Source organism: Biomphalaria glabrata, chromosome 7, assembly GCF_947242115.1.
Source record: "Biomphalaria glabrata chromosome 7, xgBioGlab47.1, whole genome shotgun sequence".
Lineage (NCBI taxonomy): Eukaryota > Metazoa > Mollusca > Gastropoda > Planorbidae > Biomphalaria > Biomphalaria glabrata.
The window spans coordinates 39567262-39585527 of record NC_074717.1 but is presented as its reverse complement, the minus strand read 5'-3'; the positions used below and the strand labels follow the sequence as shown (position 1 = coordinate 39585527).

Genomic DNA, 18266 nt, shown 5'->3' with positions numbered 1-18266 from the left:
AGTGGAGATGGATTGGTCACACCCTTAGACAAGATACCAGCAACAGAGCTAGGCAGGCCATAGAGTGGAACCCCCAGGGAACAAGACGCAGAGGAAGACCAAAAAGAACATGGCGACGCAGTGTACTTGAAGAAGCAGAGAAGACCGGGAAGAGCTGGGACACCATCAAAAAGCTAGCAAGAGACCGTGGAGAGTGGCGTGTTTATGTCGAGGCCCTATGTTCCATGAGGAACTCAAAGGAATGATGATGATGATGAATAGTTTTACACCTTGAAGTATTTTTGTCATGTAAATGTGTACAATGAGAAAAGAAGTTATAAAACATATGTTTGTTCATTCGAAACACATCTAAGTCGTTTAATTCTGTTAAGAAGTTGTAGAAACATTGAGTTTTAAGACACTATTACTGAATCCAATGTAATGACATTATTATTTACATAAAAAAAAGAAACGCCTATTGCATTGCAATCTTTTGGTACCGATACATTCAGATTACTCAATTGTTTTGTCATACATTGAATCCTATTGGGGGAGGGGGCCCACCAAGATATTCTTGAACCATTGCAGGGCCCATGGGTACCTTGCTACGCCACTGCGTTTGAGGTGACAAATGTTTTCATATCGTCCCATTCTTTTTTTCCTTGTCTGTTCATAAAACCATTGGTAGTATTACAGGAATGGGCGGGGGTGGGGGGGAGGGGATGGGTGAGAGTTTGGTTAAGAAATAGGGATAGTCCAGATTGTCACTAATTAATATTTCGATACAGCTGCAAATTATTCAATTTTCTTAAAGCTAAATATGTTTTTATTTTGTTTTGTATTTAAAATATGTAATATCAACTTATCATTACTTCGTCAATCGGTCTCGGGCATTCTATCTACTAATAAATGTAGATTCACTATTTTATATTTTAAGTATAGGTTAATCACATTACACAATTTCTGTTTAATTCTTTATACTTAACTATTTACGAAATCTGAGAACTTATAAATTAAAATAATAATAATAAAAAGCCCACAAAAGAGACAGGAGGGCCTAGAAAAGAGGCCTAAAGCTAAAATTGAATAGCGCAAATGCTGAGGACTCCATTAATAAAAAAGGAGCAAAACAAAAACAAAACAGTGTTCTATGGTCTGGACGTGGATGCGTTAACCTGTTTGTTTTGTGTGTTTTTTTACCTTTACCTATCCCTTAGTCTGTTGGACCGTTGGGGCACCAAGCAAGACTCGTCGACCGTCTTTCTCCATTTCTCATTCTCCCTCTCTCAATGGCATGCTCGTCCATTCTTTAATGTTGTCCTCCCATCGCTTTCTATGTCTGCCTCTTCTTCTTTTTCCTGGTACTGTTCCCTGAAGGAAGGTCTTTGCAAGCCCCGAAGATCTTGTAATATGGCCATATATTTTGATCATGCGTTTTTTTTAAATACAGTTAGGAGGTCATCATGGGGTCCGATCGCTGCAGTAACGCTGTCTCTAATCTCTTGGTTTGTGATGCGGTCTTTGATTGAGATACCTAGGATCCTTCTGTAGCATCTCAATTCCATTGCTAGGATCCTCCTTGTGTGTTAGTGTACATGAAGGTATAATCTGAATAAATCATTAAAAAAAACTATTGAATCCGATGAAGTTTATATTGTGAAATAGTGTAAGATATTCAATCAAGACGATGCGTCCTCGAAAGTCTTCATCGCATTGTTTTGTTGTCTTCTGTATTGTATACAAAATGTTAATGTAATCATTATATCAGAAGAAAAAGGAGATGAAATCTAACCAAAATAAAAATAACATTAAATATTTAGCAAGTCAAAGAAACATCAGAGTGTTAACATAGGAATCGTTCAAGTTGAACATGCTTGTGCTATTGCAATTAAGGAGGTACCGTAATCGAATTGGTGAGCAGGTTTATAACAAGATCTAGAAGATCAAATTGATCATAGATTAGTGCCATTCTCTGACAAATGCCTAGTATTTGGTTGAAACTTGGTTCATAGCTCTTAAAGAAATTTAACGCCACATATTTATACAAAAACATCAGAAAATTGCTTTGAATATTCAAATTTGACAGGAAATCAAAGCCCAACAGATTCAAAAACGAGATAATAGATCTGTTGGGCAATGCAGTTCTGGACAAAAAAAAAAACTGGTACTTTAGGACATCCGTTCTACACCATTCGTCTAATTCATTGGTGGCAGCGTTCAAGACAAATAAAAAGTTGCTATCAAATTCGTATTTTTTATATATTAACCAGTAACACAGAATAAAAACGCAAAATACCTAGGTGTTATAATAAATGAAAAAACTGTCATGGAATCCACATATTGATGAAACTACAAAAAAATCAAACAAAGCATTAGGATTTATTAAAAGAAATTTCTATAAATCAAATAAGAACATAAAACTAAAATGTTATCTAACCTTGGTTAGGCCAATAATAGAATATGCATCCTCTGGTTGGGACCCCTTAACTCAAGGAAACATTAAGAAACTGGAACAGACACAAAATAGAGCAGTGAGATTCATAACAAACGAATATTCACATTTGACTAGAGTAACACCTTTAGTAAAATCACTAAATTTAGAAAGCCTTCAGGTCAGAAGGCTCAAAAGTAAGGTAGCAACCATACATAAAACACTGAACCATAATCTTCAAATACAAAAACAAAATTTAATAAAATACTCTGAAAGACACAAAGATAAAGGCACATTCCTCGTCCCATATGCTAGGACAAATTTGTACAAATACTATTAGAGCATGGAATGGGTTGCCTGAGCTAGCCAGGAAAACCAGTGACTTGGCCGAGTTTAGGTCATTGGTTAATATGCATGACTAAATGCATGACGCTTAGGACGTAATCATCTTCTTTTTTTTGAAGTAACGTCTGTATTATATAAGATAAGATACTGCTAGTGATCTCCAATGACATTATACATTACACTGATTACAGCATATAATTACTAATATCTGATGAACTAAGTAAAGTACAGTTTTTAAATCTTTTTATTTTGTCCTTCTTTGAAAGGCTTTGTCCTCCTGTCTGTACGTAACCCTACATGCATGTGCACTGCACTCATCCTTATAATCTTCGGAATCGAAGACATAACATTACCATTACATTATAATGTAGAAAGATGGAAGACTACAACTGATGGGGCTAAGAAGTGTTTGTGCACACTGCGTATTCTATTTCTCTATGATAGGGAGCTGCGGGTCCTGCGTTTGTAGGATGAAAGAGACCCAAAAAAAAAAGTTACAAAGACAGTTTGTGTGGAAAATCGCCCCCCGAAGTGATCCACCCAGGCAGGTTTCAATTCTATCAAGGCAAATGACAGAGAAGAATGGAGAAAGAAGGTTGACAGATCTTGCATATGTCCCAGCGGTCCAGCAGACCAAGGGATGGGTGAAAGATAAGGTGAAGCGTAATGTATGTCTGGTTATACAGTTCAAACGATACAATGAAAAACTACTTATTAATTGCTGTTTAAACATTTTTTTTTGTGAATAGTATAATTAATATGACAGAATTACTTCACTTAGCAATACATTTGTACCTATTTTTTTGGACACAATCGTTTGCATAGTGTTAAAAATATGGTAAATGTCCATCTCCCTAACTAAATAGCATCCCGTGTTTGTTACTATTAATAGTGAATAGTTGTAAAAATGGTGAGTTTTTATGAAAAAAACAACTGCTTGCATAGTTGATTTTAAAAATGAAATTTTTCGCTTTCAGAAAAGACAAAAGTAGCCGTTGCATCAGAAATTTCAAAGGTCTTAAATCGTGATACCGGATTTTCAATATCTTTTCTAGTTTACGAGATGAAATTTTGATGGACGGACGGACAGACCACACAATAGCGTCTGTTCCCCTTTCAGGGGCAGCTAAAAAGGACATAATTTGAGGACTACAGAATTTTGTTTGAGGCTTGGGGAACTTGTAATGATGGGTAAACATAATCATATATACCAATGGCTGCCTGGTCGTGCGGTTTGCACGCTGGACTTTCGTTTGGATTTATCGATGGTCCCTGGTTCAAACCCAGCCAGCTCCCATCCCCCGTCGTCCTGCGGGAGGTTTGAGCTAGGAAGTAAACTATCTTCAACTCTGAAGGAACATCCGAAACATGTAAAACAAACATTTTTACAACTATTTCAACAGACATCAGCTAGATCTATATAGTCAAATCTATTTTTGAAAATACTTTTAACACTGTTGAATTGAATTTTAGTTATCACAGACCTATACATATATTACAGATCTACCGAAAAAAAAAATGCCTTTTTTATTATTTATATAGTTGGCAATAGTTTTTCTTTCACTTTCATTATTGCATCCCGTCCTTGACATTGTTGACTTCCATTTTTTATTTCAAAATCTTTCACAGATCAAAATGTAAACAAAGAGCAGATTACTGTGATTAACAAGACTATGACGTAGATCTAATTAGTCTCTTAGATCTACATGACATGATACACTCATACAGTAAACTATTTTTTAGACTAAAGTAAAGTGACTAGGTCGACTAGCTAGATTTAGACCTATCTAGATTAAACTAGATAATAGATTCTAGATGTATTTGTATCATTCATTGTCATGACATTGGATGATTGGGCTGGGTGACTTAGAATAAGAATTAGATCTATATATAGTAGTTTATTTATTTCGGACATTACATGAATTCGGACATTCGCTATTTTTTGTGGTCATTAAATAATTATTTTAATATGTATTATAAAACTAGCGCGCTGTATAATGTGCTTGTCCATTTTCCAATGATTCTAACCCAATTTCCTTCCATTTAGCTGTCTTTTTATGTAAGAAAAACGAATTTCAAATTTGTTAGTCAGGTTGTTGTTTTTTCCTATGTTACCCGGATGACTTTACCTCTTCCTAGAGTTAAGACTATATTTTTTGATTGGCTAAGTCTATACTAATGAGCCCGGCAATATTTATTCTGTTTTTCGATCTAATTTATTTGATTCATAAGCCAAGTTTTCTAATTCCATACCAAAAAAAAATTAATACGGTGTCCGAATTAAATTACGATTTTCTTACCAAAATTTATTTCGGACAGCCAGTTTTGGGCATCAATAAAAATGATCTTATATTATATTTGTTCGTTTGTTGTTGTTTTTTTTAAATAGAGAATAAATGGGCAAATGTTTGGAGTGAGCTTGGTACATTGAATGAAGTTAAATGCTTAGATCTAGACCTACTAGATAGATCAAGATTTATATAGAGAGAATATAGAGAATTCAGTTAGGCAAGAATGGCTATCGTAACCTGTAGGGGCCTACTATACTACAAAAGATCATCTGTATTACAAATTTATTAAATTAATAAACAAAAAAAAACACAAACATTCAACACACATCTAATCATGCAAACCCCAAACATTCAACACACATAAAATAAACAAACATAAAATAAGTCTAAAAGTCGGTGCAGAAATCACTATCCCAGTGACCTAATTTTGGTAGAATAAGTGTGTTCATAATTTTATTTTTTGTGTTCGTATTTATGCATAGTTTGAAAACATCGTAATGATTTCATGTGAGGGGCTATGCCTGGGGATCTTAAAATTTAGGTTATGTTAATATGGAATTAAAATCTGAGTTTACTGATGCCTAAATATAGAGACTGTCCGAAATAAATTATGGTGTCTGGAATCAAATAATGTGGGTCAAATGTGTCCGAATTAAATGAAAACACACGGCCTCTTTGACCTTAAATATAATAACAAATATAGGTTTGGGGAACAAATATAAGTAGTCATCCTTATTCTCCTTTAACTAAAGAAGATTTTGATACGTCATTTTCTTTTCTATGTCAAACCATTGTAAAATAATGCGCTGTCAAAGTCAAACTTTCAAATTTGGACCTATAGGTGTCCGAATAGCATAAACTACTCTAGATCTTAACTGTCTTAACTAAAATTAAAACAATTCATTATTCAAACATCCCTAGCTAGCCCTAGCCCTAACTAAGCCTAAACTTCTAAACTGCCTAAAGTTCTACTCAACTTCTACTAGGCAAAGGCTAAACTAACCAATTATTTTTTTTTACCAAGTCTCAAGATCAAAGTAGGCAAATATAGAAAAATCTAATACTATTGAAATTGAATTGAAATACTATTAATTATTAACAAAACAACCCTGCCCTAGCCCTAGTGACCTAGTGTCTAAGTCTAGTGTAAGTTGTAACCAAATAATGGCAAATAAAATATATACGACATGACTATGTTATGTTAACTATGTACATGTGTATATTGTATTTATACTTATTATACTGAAGCAGTTACTGTATACTCATACTGTTATACTTTTAGTTCTAAAATAGATAAGCTTCAAGACTAAACTTATACTAAGTCTAAGTACTCTAACTCTAAATAGTCTAAGTGACAGTACACAAATATAAACCTAAAACCTATAAACTATATCATTATAATGTACTACTCTAGATCTAGTAGTAGTACTAAGACTAAGACTATGCTTAGAAAGTAGTACTAGATCTAGTAGAAGTCTAAGAAGACCAGCACCAGTGTTTCCCAAACTGTGTTCCACAGAACTCTATAATAGTGCTCCATGATGCCTGAATATATAGGTGTTCGACAAACCACTGGAATAATTAACTAGAGTCTAGTCTAGTAGGCCATAAAATGAATTAATCCCTATAAATAAAGCCCTATCGAAACCATTCTGGCGTGGTGTGGGCGTGGAGTAATAAGGTTTTATTGGGTAGACCACCCTACTTGCACTCGCCCATATAAAAACGTTAACAGATCAGTGTGGGATTTTAGTTATTGGGCCGTTAACGTCTTTCCGCTTTCATGCTGGTGTGGGATTTCCCCAATCACGCCAGAATCAACATGATGAAATCTTTATTATAACATAAAAAACAATATTATGATGTTTTAAAATTTAGTATTAATTGTCTTAAAGCTAATTTTTCTTAGCATCCTTTTTGTAGGTAATATTAAGTGTTTTTTTTTTAAATTAATTAGAGTTCTATTGGGGAAATCCCTAACTCTAAGAAAATAAGCTGTGTTCAGCTGAATACTCAGAAGAAGGAGCACTTGTCCTAGCATATCCATATGGAAAAAGAAATGTGTGCCTTTATCTTTATAAAAGTCTTTCTGAGTATTTTAATAAGTTTTGTATTTGTAAATTTTGGTTCAGTGTTTTACGTATTATTGCTGCTTTACTTGTTGGTCTTCTGTCCTGAAAGTGAAAAAAAAAAAAAGTAAAGTTCCCCTTTCAGACCTTATAGGGCAGATGACGTAAAGGTCATCTGTTTCTGTGGCTCACGGTTAATGAGGGTGTTATGTGGCCAGCACAATGACTATCCGCCTTTACTTTCCCCAACTTAAGTCAGGTACCCCTTAGAGCTGAGTGGACTCAGATGGGCTCTACAGAACCCAAAATTAAAAAACCCAGGATTCGAAGCTCTTATGAAATTTGAATATTCATTCATAATCTTATCTTATTTTATAAAATACAAGATGTTACTTTCAAAAAGATAATTACATCCTACACATTGCCCTAGGTCAATTTAGCCATGTATGTTAATCAATGATCCATTTCTGCCAAGTTGTTGGTTTTTCTGGCTGATTCAGGCAACCCATTACATGCTCAACAGCACTATGGAAGAATGAGTATTTGGACAAACTTGCATATGGAGCATGTTGTCTATCAGTTTACATAAACCGTGTAAATCTTAAAATCCATTCAACACTTATTAGGTTGGGTTATTCAACCTTCCATTTATATGGTGGAAAGAAAACACCTGTACAGCCCTGCCAACATTTTATAAATACTTGTAAATATATATTTCAAAACATTAAGATGGAAGTTATTTATGAACAGGCTTCCATTTAGTGCTACTGTTGTGTAACAATTTTATTACAGCAAAGTACATATATTTTTAAAAATTCTCCATTGTTTTATTGTTTGATTCTGACTAACTGCTCTTATTTTTGTGTTCACAGATTAACTTCCATTTAAACATCTCTTTGTTATCCACTTGAGCATAGACATTATGTCAGCACAGCCTAGTGAACAAGAGTTTGAGTGTGCGATCTGTAAAGACTGTTATACAAAACCTTGTTGCATACAGCCATGCCAACATGTGTAAGTTTTAGGATGTGATATATTTGCTGTACCTCAGAATTTTCAACTTCTGGGCTTCAATAAAATTTTATTGGTTTGTTCAAGCTAGACATCTTAATTTTACTGAACTTTAAATAAAAAAATATGTATAATTAAAAACTAAATTGTTTATTAAATAATAATGTAATCCATTTCATTTTGAATGATGTGCCCTAGAAAAAATTTGAAAAGATTTTTAAAAATACATCTTATAATATAAATTTCCAAAAAAAAAAAAAAACCCAACAAAAAACACTAATTTATTTAAGTACCTATTAGAAGATCTCGTAAACTATCAAACGAATTTGCAAAAAATTTTATACAAACTTTCTTTTTACCAATTATGCACTCACTAGGAACTCACTAAGATGCCCTTTGGACAGATTCACATTCTTAACATTGTAATTTGTGAAAGACTGCAAACTTTCTATTGAACATTTGTATTTTATTTTAGGTATTTCCCCAAATGTGGGCGCAATCTGTATAAAAAGTATAATTAGAAATAACACAAAAATGACTTCATATTATCTTTCCTTTTTCTAAAGCCCACTTATTTTGAATTAACCTTATGTCATTTCCACTTTCTTATTGACACAGTCTAACTAAAATTTAAAACATAAACTTATTAGAATGAAAAAAGATAAATCTTCTGCCTTTTTTCTCTCTGTGTGTGTGCATGTATGTGTGTAGATAAGACTACTATACTCTGTAGCAGTTTTTTCTCTACATTCAAAAGGGGGTTAAATAAACAATTACAGTTAATAATATTTTTTTTTTAGAGGACACAATGCAAAATAAAAAAATGTAGTGTAGGAAATGGAAAGGGAGAATTCAAAAGAGTCTTTCGTAAAATGCTTCTTTTTCCTTATAGGCCTGAAACTGATGGTCTGAAGAAATATTTACAATATGTAATCATCATTTCATTCATTGCTTGCCTTATAGTAAAGGATAAAAAAAAGATAAAAATAAGCAAAGGTGCTATATCATCTGTCATCATCAAGAAGTACATAGAGGTCTAATTCATAAAGCGCATGTTTTTTGTGTGTGAATGTTGTTCGTATTTGCATCTATATTGTTATTGTTACAGTAGTTAATCTGAGGTGGCGAATTGTAGTCAAACTGAATTTCCATTTGATTGGACCATAAATTATCTTATCTATCTGAATTCAAAAGTTGGAAACTGTTTTGGGAGGGGACAATTGATTGGAGGATTTGACCCTTAAGACTATGCCTGTGTTTGAGTATGGACTATCAAATGCTCCAGAAGTTGACTTGTCTGATTTCTAGATAGAATTACAATAATATAAAAGGTTGTTTAAGCTGTTTAGAATTATCAATCAATTTCAAACATTCAATGTTTGACCAAGCAGCAATCTTCACTTGTTTACACATACAAGATAAAATGTACATCTCCTAGTATGATACTTCGAAGAACTTAATACTAGTAAAAAAAACATTGAGATTTGTGACATAATACTTAAGGAGATATCATTCTTAAATTGTTATATATTTACAGGTACTGTTTTGATTGCCTCCAGAATTTGTGTCTAAGCTTAGACCCATACTGTCCACAGTGCAGATGCTACATAGAATCCACAAGTCCAGCTCCTCACATTGAACGTTTAATGTCAAGGTGCATTATTAATTGCTCTGATTGCAATAACTCTGTGAGTTTTGATTTTATTAGTATACTTTTTCATCTATTCTATAATGTGTCTATTAATTAAGTTCGTAGTATGTCGTGTCATGATTCTCAAATTTTCCCAGTCAGCAGTCACCTGGCTCATCACTCCTGTGTGGCTTATTAGCTAGTTGTTGTTTTTTTCCCCAAAGTTATTCATAAACTTTTTCCCAAAGTTATTCATAAACATTTTCCCAAAGTTATTCATAAACATTTTCCCAAAGTTATTCATTAACATTTTCCCAAAGTTATTCATAAACTTTTTCCCAAAGTTATTCATAAACAGTTTCCCAAAGTTATTCATAAACATTTTCCCAAAGTTATTCATAAACTTTTTCCCAAAGTTATTCATAAACATTTTCCCAAAGTTATTCATAAACATTTTCCCAAAGTTATTCATAAACATTTTCCCAAAGTTATTCATAAACACTCAAATTTCCACCCATGAAGAGTTTGCAAGCTTATAAGATAAAGAAAAGATAATTTTTATTGGTCCAATCAAATGGAAATTCAGTTTGACTACTATTGACCACCTCAGCGTAACTACTGTAAAAATAACAATCTAGATGCAGATATGAACAACATTCACACACGAAATACATACAGTGCTTTATAAAATAGACTTCTATGTACTTCTTGATAATGACAGATAAACTTGTAACACTGACTGAAAGTGGTATAAAGGAGTTTTTAAATCTTTCTGTTTTTTCCTAATGGAAAGGAGACAACCACTTTGTTCAGATCTGATGTAACAGTGGTTTAATGCTTGCAGGTTGTCTTTATGAGAGGAATAGTAAAAATAAACTTTGTAGACAAGGCATAATACAATGGTAGTAATCTTTTCAGGTACCAGCCAGCAAGATGAAACAACACAAGTCTATTTGTCCTGCTGCTCAGAGAATGCAGCACATATTAACACAGTCTGCACCTACAGTACTTGGCGCCCACAGGTAAAACAAAAAAATGTTTTGCAGATAAACAACTCTCACCTCTCTAATGATCAGGCTTGAAAACATTTTTCTTAAATGGATACATTTGATTGAAACTGGATTCTAAAGACATAACTTTGATTTTATCAATCTTGATTTTGTTTTCATTTTGTAATAGGATAAATTAAACTACAGTTTATGTTAACATAATTTTTAGACAAGTATGTAATGATATTGTTTTTCTTATTTATTTCATTACTAGCAATAACAAGTATTATCTGACATAGTATGTTTTGTCTAAAGTGTTTCTTATCTTATTTTTTTTTTTTTCCAACCTGCTCTTCACCCCAACGTCTTTCTTTTGTTTAATTATTATTTTTATCTTACTGTAATATATATCTATATCTATATATATTTATATATATAGAGAGAGAGAAATGATAATCGATATTCATAGAGAAAAAAAGGAAAATGATATTGTTTCTGTAGCTGGAGAGACCATTGAAATAGTACAAGCTTTTTAATACCTTAGTACTGTTTTCGACTATAAATTAAATTTTACACTAATAATATCAGAAAAAAAAAGAGCAGCAAAGATTACGATTACTTAGAAAAATGTCTTCATTTAATGTTAGCGAAATGGCCTTGGTGATGTTTTATCACGTTCACATCTGCAATATTTTAAGTTTTAAATCACTGCCTGGTATGGCAATCTGAACATTAAAATCATAGAATCCCAAATGCTGCTGGTAAAGTCATTGGTAAAAAAACAAGCCCCATTTGGGCAGCTGTTTGAGAAAAACATTCATAAGAAAGCTAAAAAGATTCTAAAAATAAAAAATCACTATTTGGGTCTGGACTTAGGGTTAGGATTTTACCATCGCAAAAGAGATTCAAGACACCGATAGCAAAGACAAACAGACACAAAAACTCTTTTGTTCCCCTGGCAATCAAGTCATTAAAATTAAACTACCTGATATAAACTTTTTCACATGTATATTATGAGTGAGTCTGGTGTGAATGTATATTTTGGTTTTCTATAGTTATTATGTTTGGTGTAATGCACAACTTTTAAGACAAAATTTCCTTATGGATAATAATAATTATTATTATTGTATATCAGGCTTATCTCTGGTTGATATTTTGTGATATGTAACAAAATATGTTTAATATTAGCTTCTTACTAAAAATAAAATTATTCTTGTTCTCAGTAGCGTGCCCAACAGATCTACATTTTCTTGTCCATATTGTAACAAAGCCAACCTTTTACGAGACCAGCTTATACAGCACTGTAGTACTGACCATCATAATGACTTGAAGAGAGTGGTGAGTACTGAATGTGAAAAGTAAAGTTTAGTATTCACCATGAAGCATGCTGGTGCATACAATTGTCACAATTGAAACAAAAATACCTTTGTAAAAAAAAATGTTTGTTTACTTTTTTTATTTCTTATGCAGACAGAATATAGTCTTTTTAGGATTTTAAATTCTCCTTCTCTTTTCATGTGCTTTGCTTCAATGATGTCAGTCTGTGGTTCTTGAATTGTGCTAAGGTCTGACTCTTTGGACAGATATTTGCTGCCAGATTTTCTTCTCTGTTTCAGCAAGAGTAAGCTAACGTTTGATCTGATCTTTACAACCCTTTTGTTTAGCTCTCCATTTCTGAGCTCTGGAAAAAGAGTGTCAAACAGTCATCTCCCCTTAGAAAAAGTTGCTCCAACCATTAGTCTATATACTGTTCATATTGTATTCTCTATAACATTATTATTTAATGTGCAATGCTATTTATGGTAGGTAGGCACATTTTTCGTAATCTTTCTTGTTGCTTTAGAATTTGTTCTATATAGGACTCAACTTTCATAGCTCTTAGAAGGATTGTGATAATCATTGCCTAGTTTAACATAGACTTTGGTTAGACGACAAAGAGACTCATTCCAGCTCACTCTTATCTGAAGGTGGCATAAAGCTCTGCTAGCCTTAGATGATAATTTATTTCTCTCAGTGACACATGATTGAATGACATACTATCTACGTTACTAGATATGATAGATCTTCCACATTAAAAGAATGACCATATACTCGAGTGTGTGGGGTCAAGTAAGTCTATTGAAAATAGTGGGGTTGATTTTTTTATTTTTTTTTTGATAAATGTTTTTTTTTTATCTTCCTTGGTATTATGCTAAACCAAATAAAGCAAAAATCACATAAAGGCATTTACACCCGATTCTGCTTTGACAGCAATGTTTACAACATTTGTTGACTGCAGACTTAAAACTGAAGAGGTGATCACTGCAAAGCTCCTCTTTGAAGAGATTCTGCTTTGTGCAAAATATTTTGTTTAGATACGCAGTCTGCGAAAATTGAGAAAAGTTTTTAAAAGTATTTAGATAAGTAGCCCAGAAACTGCAGCATGAACTCTGTTGATACTGAGTTGTTTTGTTATCTAATAATAAAATATCTATAAGGTATGTTAATAAGTTATTTGTTAAAATTTACACAGGTGTGTCCAATATGTGCTTCCATGCCTTGGGGAGATCAGAATCTTAAGAGTTCCAATTTTCTTCGTCACCTCCACACAAGACACAAATTTGACTATGATACTTATGTGGTAATTTCATACACTTACTTTAAATATCTTCACATTATATTTAGTAACCACATGGCTATGGTTGTTTGTGGCTGTTCTGACCACAAGACAACCCACCCCTCCTTCTGTTGATAGCTAACCACATGAATATGTAAAGTTGTTATCATCTTCTCTATTGATTGATGTTTCTTAAAAATAAATTCCAAAGGTTGATTATTTGGATAAATAAAAAGTTTTAACTTCTTTGCCAATCATCAGAGCACAGTCTTTAAATAAATATAAAATATATATACATATATATATAGCTGTATGCATTGAAAAGTGTTTTGTAAATATTTTGAAAAAAATATTTTCAAATTCAGTTTTCTAGGTAGAACTTAATAATGTTATCTCAAAAAAAAAAGTATGTCTATCAGATTACATATATAAAGGCAGCTAAAAGGATCAATTTTTAACAAGAAAAATGATTAATCAAATTTAGCAAAATTAGGGACAGTCCTGACTATGGCAAGAACCATTGAACCTCCAGTTAGACAAATCTAGTTAGCAACAACACAAAACCAGGCAAAAAAAACAAACAATACTCAACCATCCAAATTTCAAAAAAATGAATCATTTTGATTGGTAGTGTTTTGCCTGCTTAGCACTTCACTACTTAAAGGTCAATGTTGACATGACCCTCACCTACCAGAACCACCAACAATTTAACAGAGTCCACTCTAATAGCTATCTATTTAACAGAGCCCACATCTTATCTCAAAGCTACAAAAAAAAAAGGTTTTGAAAACCTAAACCTTCACATACAAATAATGCTTTGAGAATTGATGAGTCTAATTATTCTCATCGCTTAGGAGGAAATATCCAAGTAAGGAGCAGTATGGATAGAGAACGGGGATATTGTGGAGGAAATATCCAAGTAAGGAGCAGTATGGATAGAGAATGGGGATATTCAGGAGGAAATATCCAAGTAAGGAGCAGTATGAATAGAGAATCGGGATATTCAGGAGGAAATATCCAAGTAAGGAGTAGTATGGATAGAGAATGGGGATATTCAGGAGGAAATATCCAAGTAAGGAGCAGCATGAATAGAGAATGGGGATATTCAGGAGGAAATATCGAAGTAAGGAGCAGTATGGATAGAGAATGTGGATATTCAGGAGGAAATGCTGCCTATTGAATAGCTGTTAAATAGAAACATTAGTTTTATATGTTTCAGATGTTCCTTCAGAATCTTTCTCTGGACTGTGGAGTTTGGCAGTGGGCAAAGTTCAAAACTGAACATATGCAACATGACCAGGCAGCCACTGTGTCATCTTTACATGCAAGAAATGTGGCAAAGTGTACCACTTTAGAATAGGCCTGTTTAGTCACAAGTGATTGTGACCCTGATTCAAGTGGTAGAAAGCAGCACCAATGAAACATCTAGATGTGTCAGTGAAGACAAAACAAAAGTAAAGTTCCCCCTTCAGACCTTTCAATCCATAGGACAGATGATTTTTTGATGTTTTTGTGGCCCATGGTTAACAAGGGTGTCATGTGGCCAGCACAATGACCAGCCACTTTTACTTTTCCCCAACTAATGTCAGGTATCCATAAGAGCTGGGCGAACTCAGAGGCACACTAAAGATCCCGAAAGTAAAAATCACAGTCTTCACCGAGATTTGAACCCAGAACCTCCAGTTCGGAAGCCAAGCGCCTTACCATTCAGCCACCATGCCTCCCCTTTGAAGACAGATCTATACATAAATATTCTAGCAGCATCATGTGTTTTGTATAGTTTTGTTATATCCTAATTAAAAGTTTGTGTCATTGATTTTTTTGTTGTATTTCTACTTCCAGGACTTTGAACAGGATGATGATGCAATGCTACATTTAGCTGTGCAAGCTTCTTTGGATGATTTTTGATAAATGTAGGTCATGAAAAAAATTACTCTAGCCTTGTATAGGTCAAGGTTGTTTTGTGTAGAAATAGCATTTTTTCCTTATATCTAAGCATAGAAGTGATTATGTTTGATAATCAAACTAAGGACAATAATTATTGGCTACCAGATTTTGCTTATATTTTATGAAATATTTATAAACAGTTTTATACATTTACATTATACTAATAGCATTTTTTTTAAAATCTGTACTTGATTTCTTGAATAAGTATTTAATGGCTGATGTATGCTCGTTGGCGACTTGTGAATTTCATAGTCTAAATTTTTAAGGACTAATCTTCAAATTTCTTTGTTATTGATCACATTCAACATGCTGCACTGATTATGCCTCTAATCAATATGATATTATTTGTCTATAATTGTTCACCAGTCACTTACCAATTAGTGACACCTGATAGGTTACTAAAAAATGTTTTTGAAATGTTCTCATATTTAGGAATGATTTCTAGTCTTATAAATCTGCATAATACAAGTAAAATAAAAATATGATGACTTTTTCACAAAATAATAGCCAAAAAAAAAGTTATATAATTATTTTAAAAAATTCTCAATAATATCTAACAAGAAAAACATAAAAAAAAAAACAAAGCTTATATTAAATGTAATTGTATCAATTAGTTTGGATCAGTCAAGTAATTATATGTATGAGTGACTTGGACATGTAAACATATGTGATAGAAATATTTTACCAATTGTTTTAATTTAGCTTTTAGTTTCCTTAATGCGCTATGATCCTATCACTTGTCTGGGCCAATAGTGAAAGGGGGAGGGAAGAAGGGGGTATCCTGGTGAATGTATATTTGGTTGTTTTTATAAATATAAAAAAAAAAATTCACTCAGGGCTCAAGGGGACTAATTATTATTATTATAGCTTTTATATAGTGCTACTTTCATGCTTATAGCATTCTCAGAGCGCTTTTTTGGTCCAATCTCATTTGTGGACCAGTGGGGGGGAGGGGGTATCTAGGAGTTAATTTTCCGTGCTGCCTTTAGGCGCTCAGTAAACACAACTCTGCCCGAGTCGGTTGTTGAACCTCGAGCCCCCTTCTAGGTAGCCAAGACTAGCCAAGTTCAAGCGCACTTGGCCTCTCGACCACGCTTATACCATCACATTTTTCAAGTACGATTGCTTTTCCTTGTTCAAGATACCAAACAAAATAATTAATTACCAATGTAAAAGACAGTTTGCACTTTAAAAAAAAAAAGGAGATTTTTTTTTGTCTAGGCCAGGGGAAAGCAACATTTTTTTTATCGAGAGCTGCCATAAAAAAAATTTGGGAAAGGGGGGTCACATATACTTGCATTTTAACTTTTGTAAACTATGTATAATGTCTTTTAACTAACATTTATATACATTCACTTCTAATTTTTCACATTCCCAATTAAGGAATTACAACAAGAGTTCTGGATATATATAGTCTTTTACATCTGATTTGATCACAAATGTTTAGTTGTTCTTAATGTACACTATTTGCACTAGTGCATAATATTTCTTAAAAAATCAAAAGATTTCTTTTTCCTGTGTTTAATATGCTAAAAAAAAATCACCATACCACAAACATGACTTTTACTTTATCATTGTAGATCATTTTTTTATTTAACAAATTCTTACAACAATGGTACAATCGCTGACCACACAGAGAGAAAAAGTCGAAAAGGTTTCTATTGTATATAAACTCTGTGATGTAAGCTTCTGATTTTATTGGACCAGTGTTATTATACTGGCCTAACTATTTTTGTATTATCTGAAGAATTTTTAAAATCTCTATTTTTTTATTGGTATATTTTGTTTCTTTAAACTACACTTAACACCCAAGCGCTAATGATGTCTCAATGATAAATCAGCTTGACCTTTTCTTTTTTGATGTGTTCTATTATACCAGTGGAGTTTGATATTATGGATAATAGTATTAAACATATCAATGTCCATTTTGAGGGCAGATCAGACTTTTTGTCATTGCTAAATGTAACTTATCCTCTTATCTTATAAAATACAGATGTTATGTGCATCCTTGGGTCAATCTAGTCACGCATGTTAATCAATGACTTAAACTCTGCCAAGTTATTGGTTTTCCTGGCTGACTCAGTTGACATTTTGTTCAACATTTCTGTTACCATCAGGGCACTTATCTTCTCACAAGTCTATTTTGATTACAGAGAAGAATGTTGAGGGTGTGTAAGCACTGATGTAAGAGAACTATGGCAAGGTCTAAGAGAATTAGCTTTTTTTTTTTTCGTTTTTATTTGTGATGTTTCTGGTTTTTTTTTTATTTCTGGAAAAGTAAGAGTCAGACAAGTGTCTTTATCAGTGACCAAGATAGATTAGTTAACAACGGAAATCATCATCTTGTTTGTTATGTACAGAGAGATAAAAAGTTAAATCTAAATGCATTTATTCACTTTGAAAATAATAAGATGAAATGTTGCTTTAGAAACTGTGTGTTCATAACAGTGAGACATTACAGTACCATGTAACAATAAAGATACGAACACATTCCCATGAGTTTTATAATTGTATGTTCTGTTTTAGTAGACCTACTGTGTACAATTAACTCTCTACTCATTTGATTTTGAGAATAAGAACATTCTTTCCATAGGTAAGGAATGAGTTCAGTCTTAATTAAAGTTTGTTAGTTATAATAAGCAAGAGAGCACAAAAAGGAATAGGCAATGCTGACGGTTGGAACCAGATTTATGATTGACTTCTAGTCACCACACATTACTGGATCATCTCCATGGGCAAGGGGAATAACTCTGGACACCCACTGCTTCCTTACCTGTGACTCCACGCAATTGAAGATGAGCACAATCTCTTTTTCATTTCCTGCCATCAACTCACACTCTCCCCATGTTGACAGTTAATAAATTTTGACAACTTTTCATTATCCTAACTAAGGCGACCACACATCCCGACTTAGGCGGGACAGTCCCGGTTTTGACCGTCTGACACGCTTTTCATAAAATTTCCGGGCGGGCTGGCCA

At 33.1% G+C, this 18266-nt stretch overlaps 1 protein-coding gene across 6 annotated transcripts; it reads left to right on the top strand.

Annotated features, from left to right (window-relative positions):
* Positions 1 to 4335: 4335 nt before the first annotated feature.
* LOC106075962 (E3 ubiquitin-protein ligase RNF166-like) lies at positions 4336 to 17779 on the top strand. Of its 6 annotated transcripts, XM_056036818.1 has the most exons (8): positions 4414 to 4517; positions 7988 to 8129; positions 9664 to 9814; positions 10675 to 10778; positions 11969 to 12083; positions 13258 to 13365; positions 15184 to 15254; positions 17406 to 17779. In XM_056036818.1, exons 2-7 carry the CDS (start codon positions 8038 to 8040, stop codon positions 15247 to 15249), a joined length of 636 nt encoding a protein of 211 aa, XP_055892793.1. In that variant the 5' UTR covers positions 4414 to 4517; positions 7988 to 8037; the 3' UTR covers positions 15250 to 15254; positions 17406 to 17779. The 6 variants fall into 6 exon arrangements, with proteins under 6 accessions (XP_055892791.1, XP_055892792.1, XP_055892789.1 ...); XM_056036816.1 differs by having other exon boundaries at positions 4336 to 4433; positions 15184 to 17779; XM_056036817.1 differs by lacking the exon at positions 4414 to 4517 and adding an exon at positions 4337 to 4392 and having other exon boundaries at positions 15184 to 17779.
* Positions 17780 to 18266: the final 487 nt, after the last annotated feature.

What these genes read in the sequence shown, in the direction of transcription:
- LOC106075962 (XM_056036816.1), top strand. Translation starts at nt 8,038, where the DNA reads ATGTCAGCACAGCCTAGTGAACAAGAGTTTGAGTGTGCGATCTGTAAA. An exon ending in ACAGTACTTGGCGCCCACAG is followed by an intron (nt 10,779 to 11,968) that starts GTAAAACAAAAA and finishes TCTTGTTCTCAG; the next exon opens with TAGCGTGCCCAACAGATCTA. An exon ending in ATAATGACTTGAAGAGAGTG is followed by an intron (nt 12,084 to 13,257) that starts GTGAGTACTGAA and finishes AAATTTACACAG; the next exon opens with GTGTGTCCAATATGTGCTTC.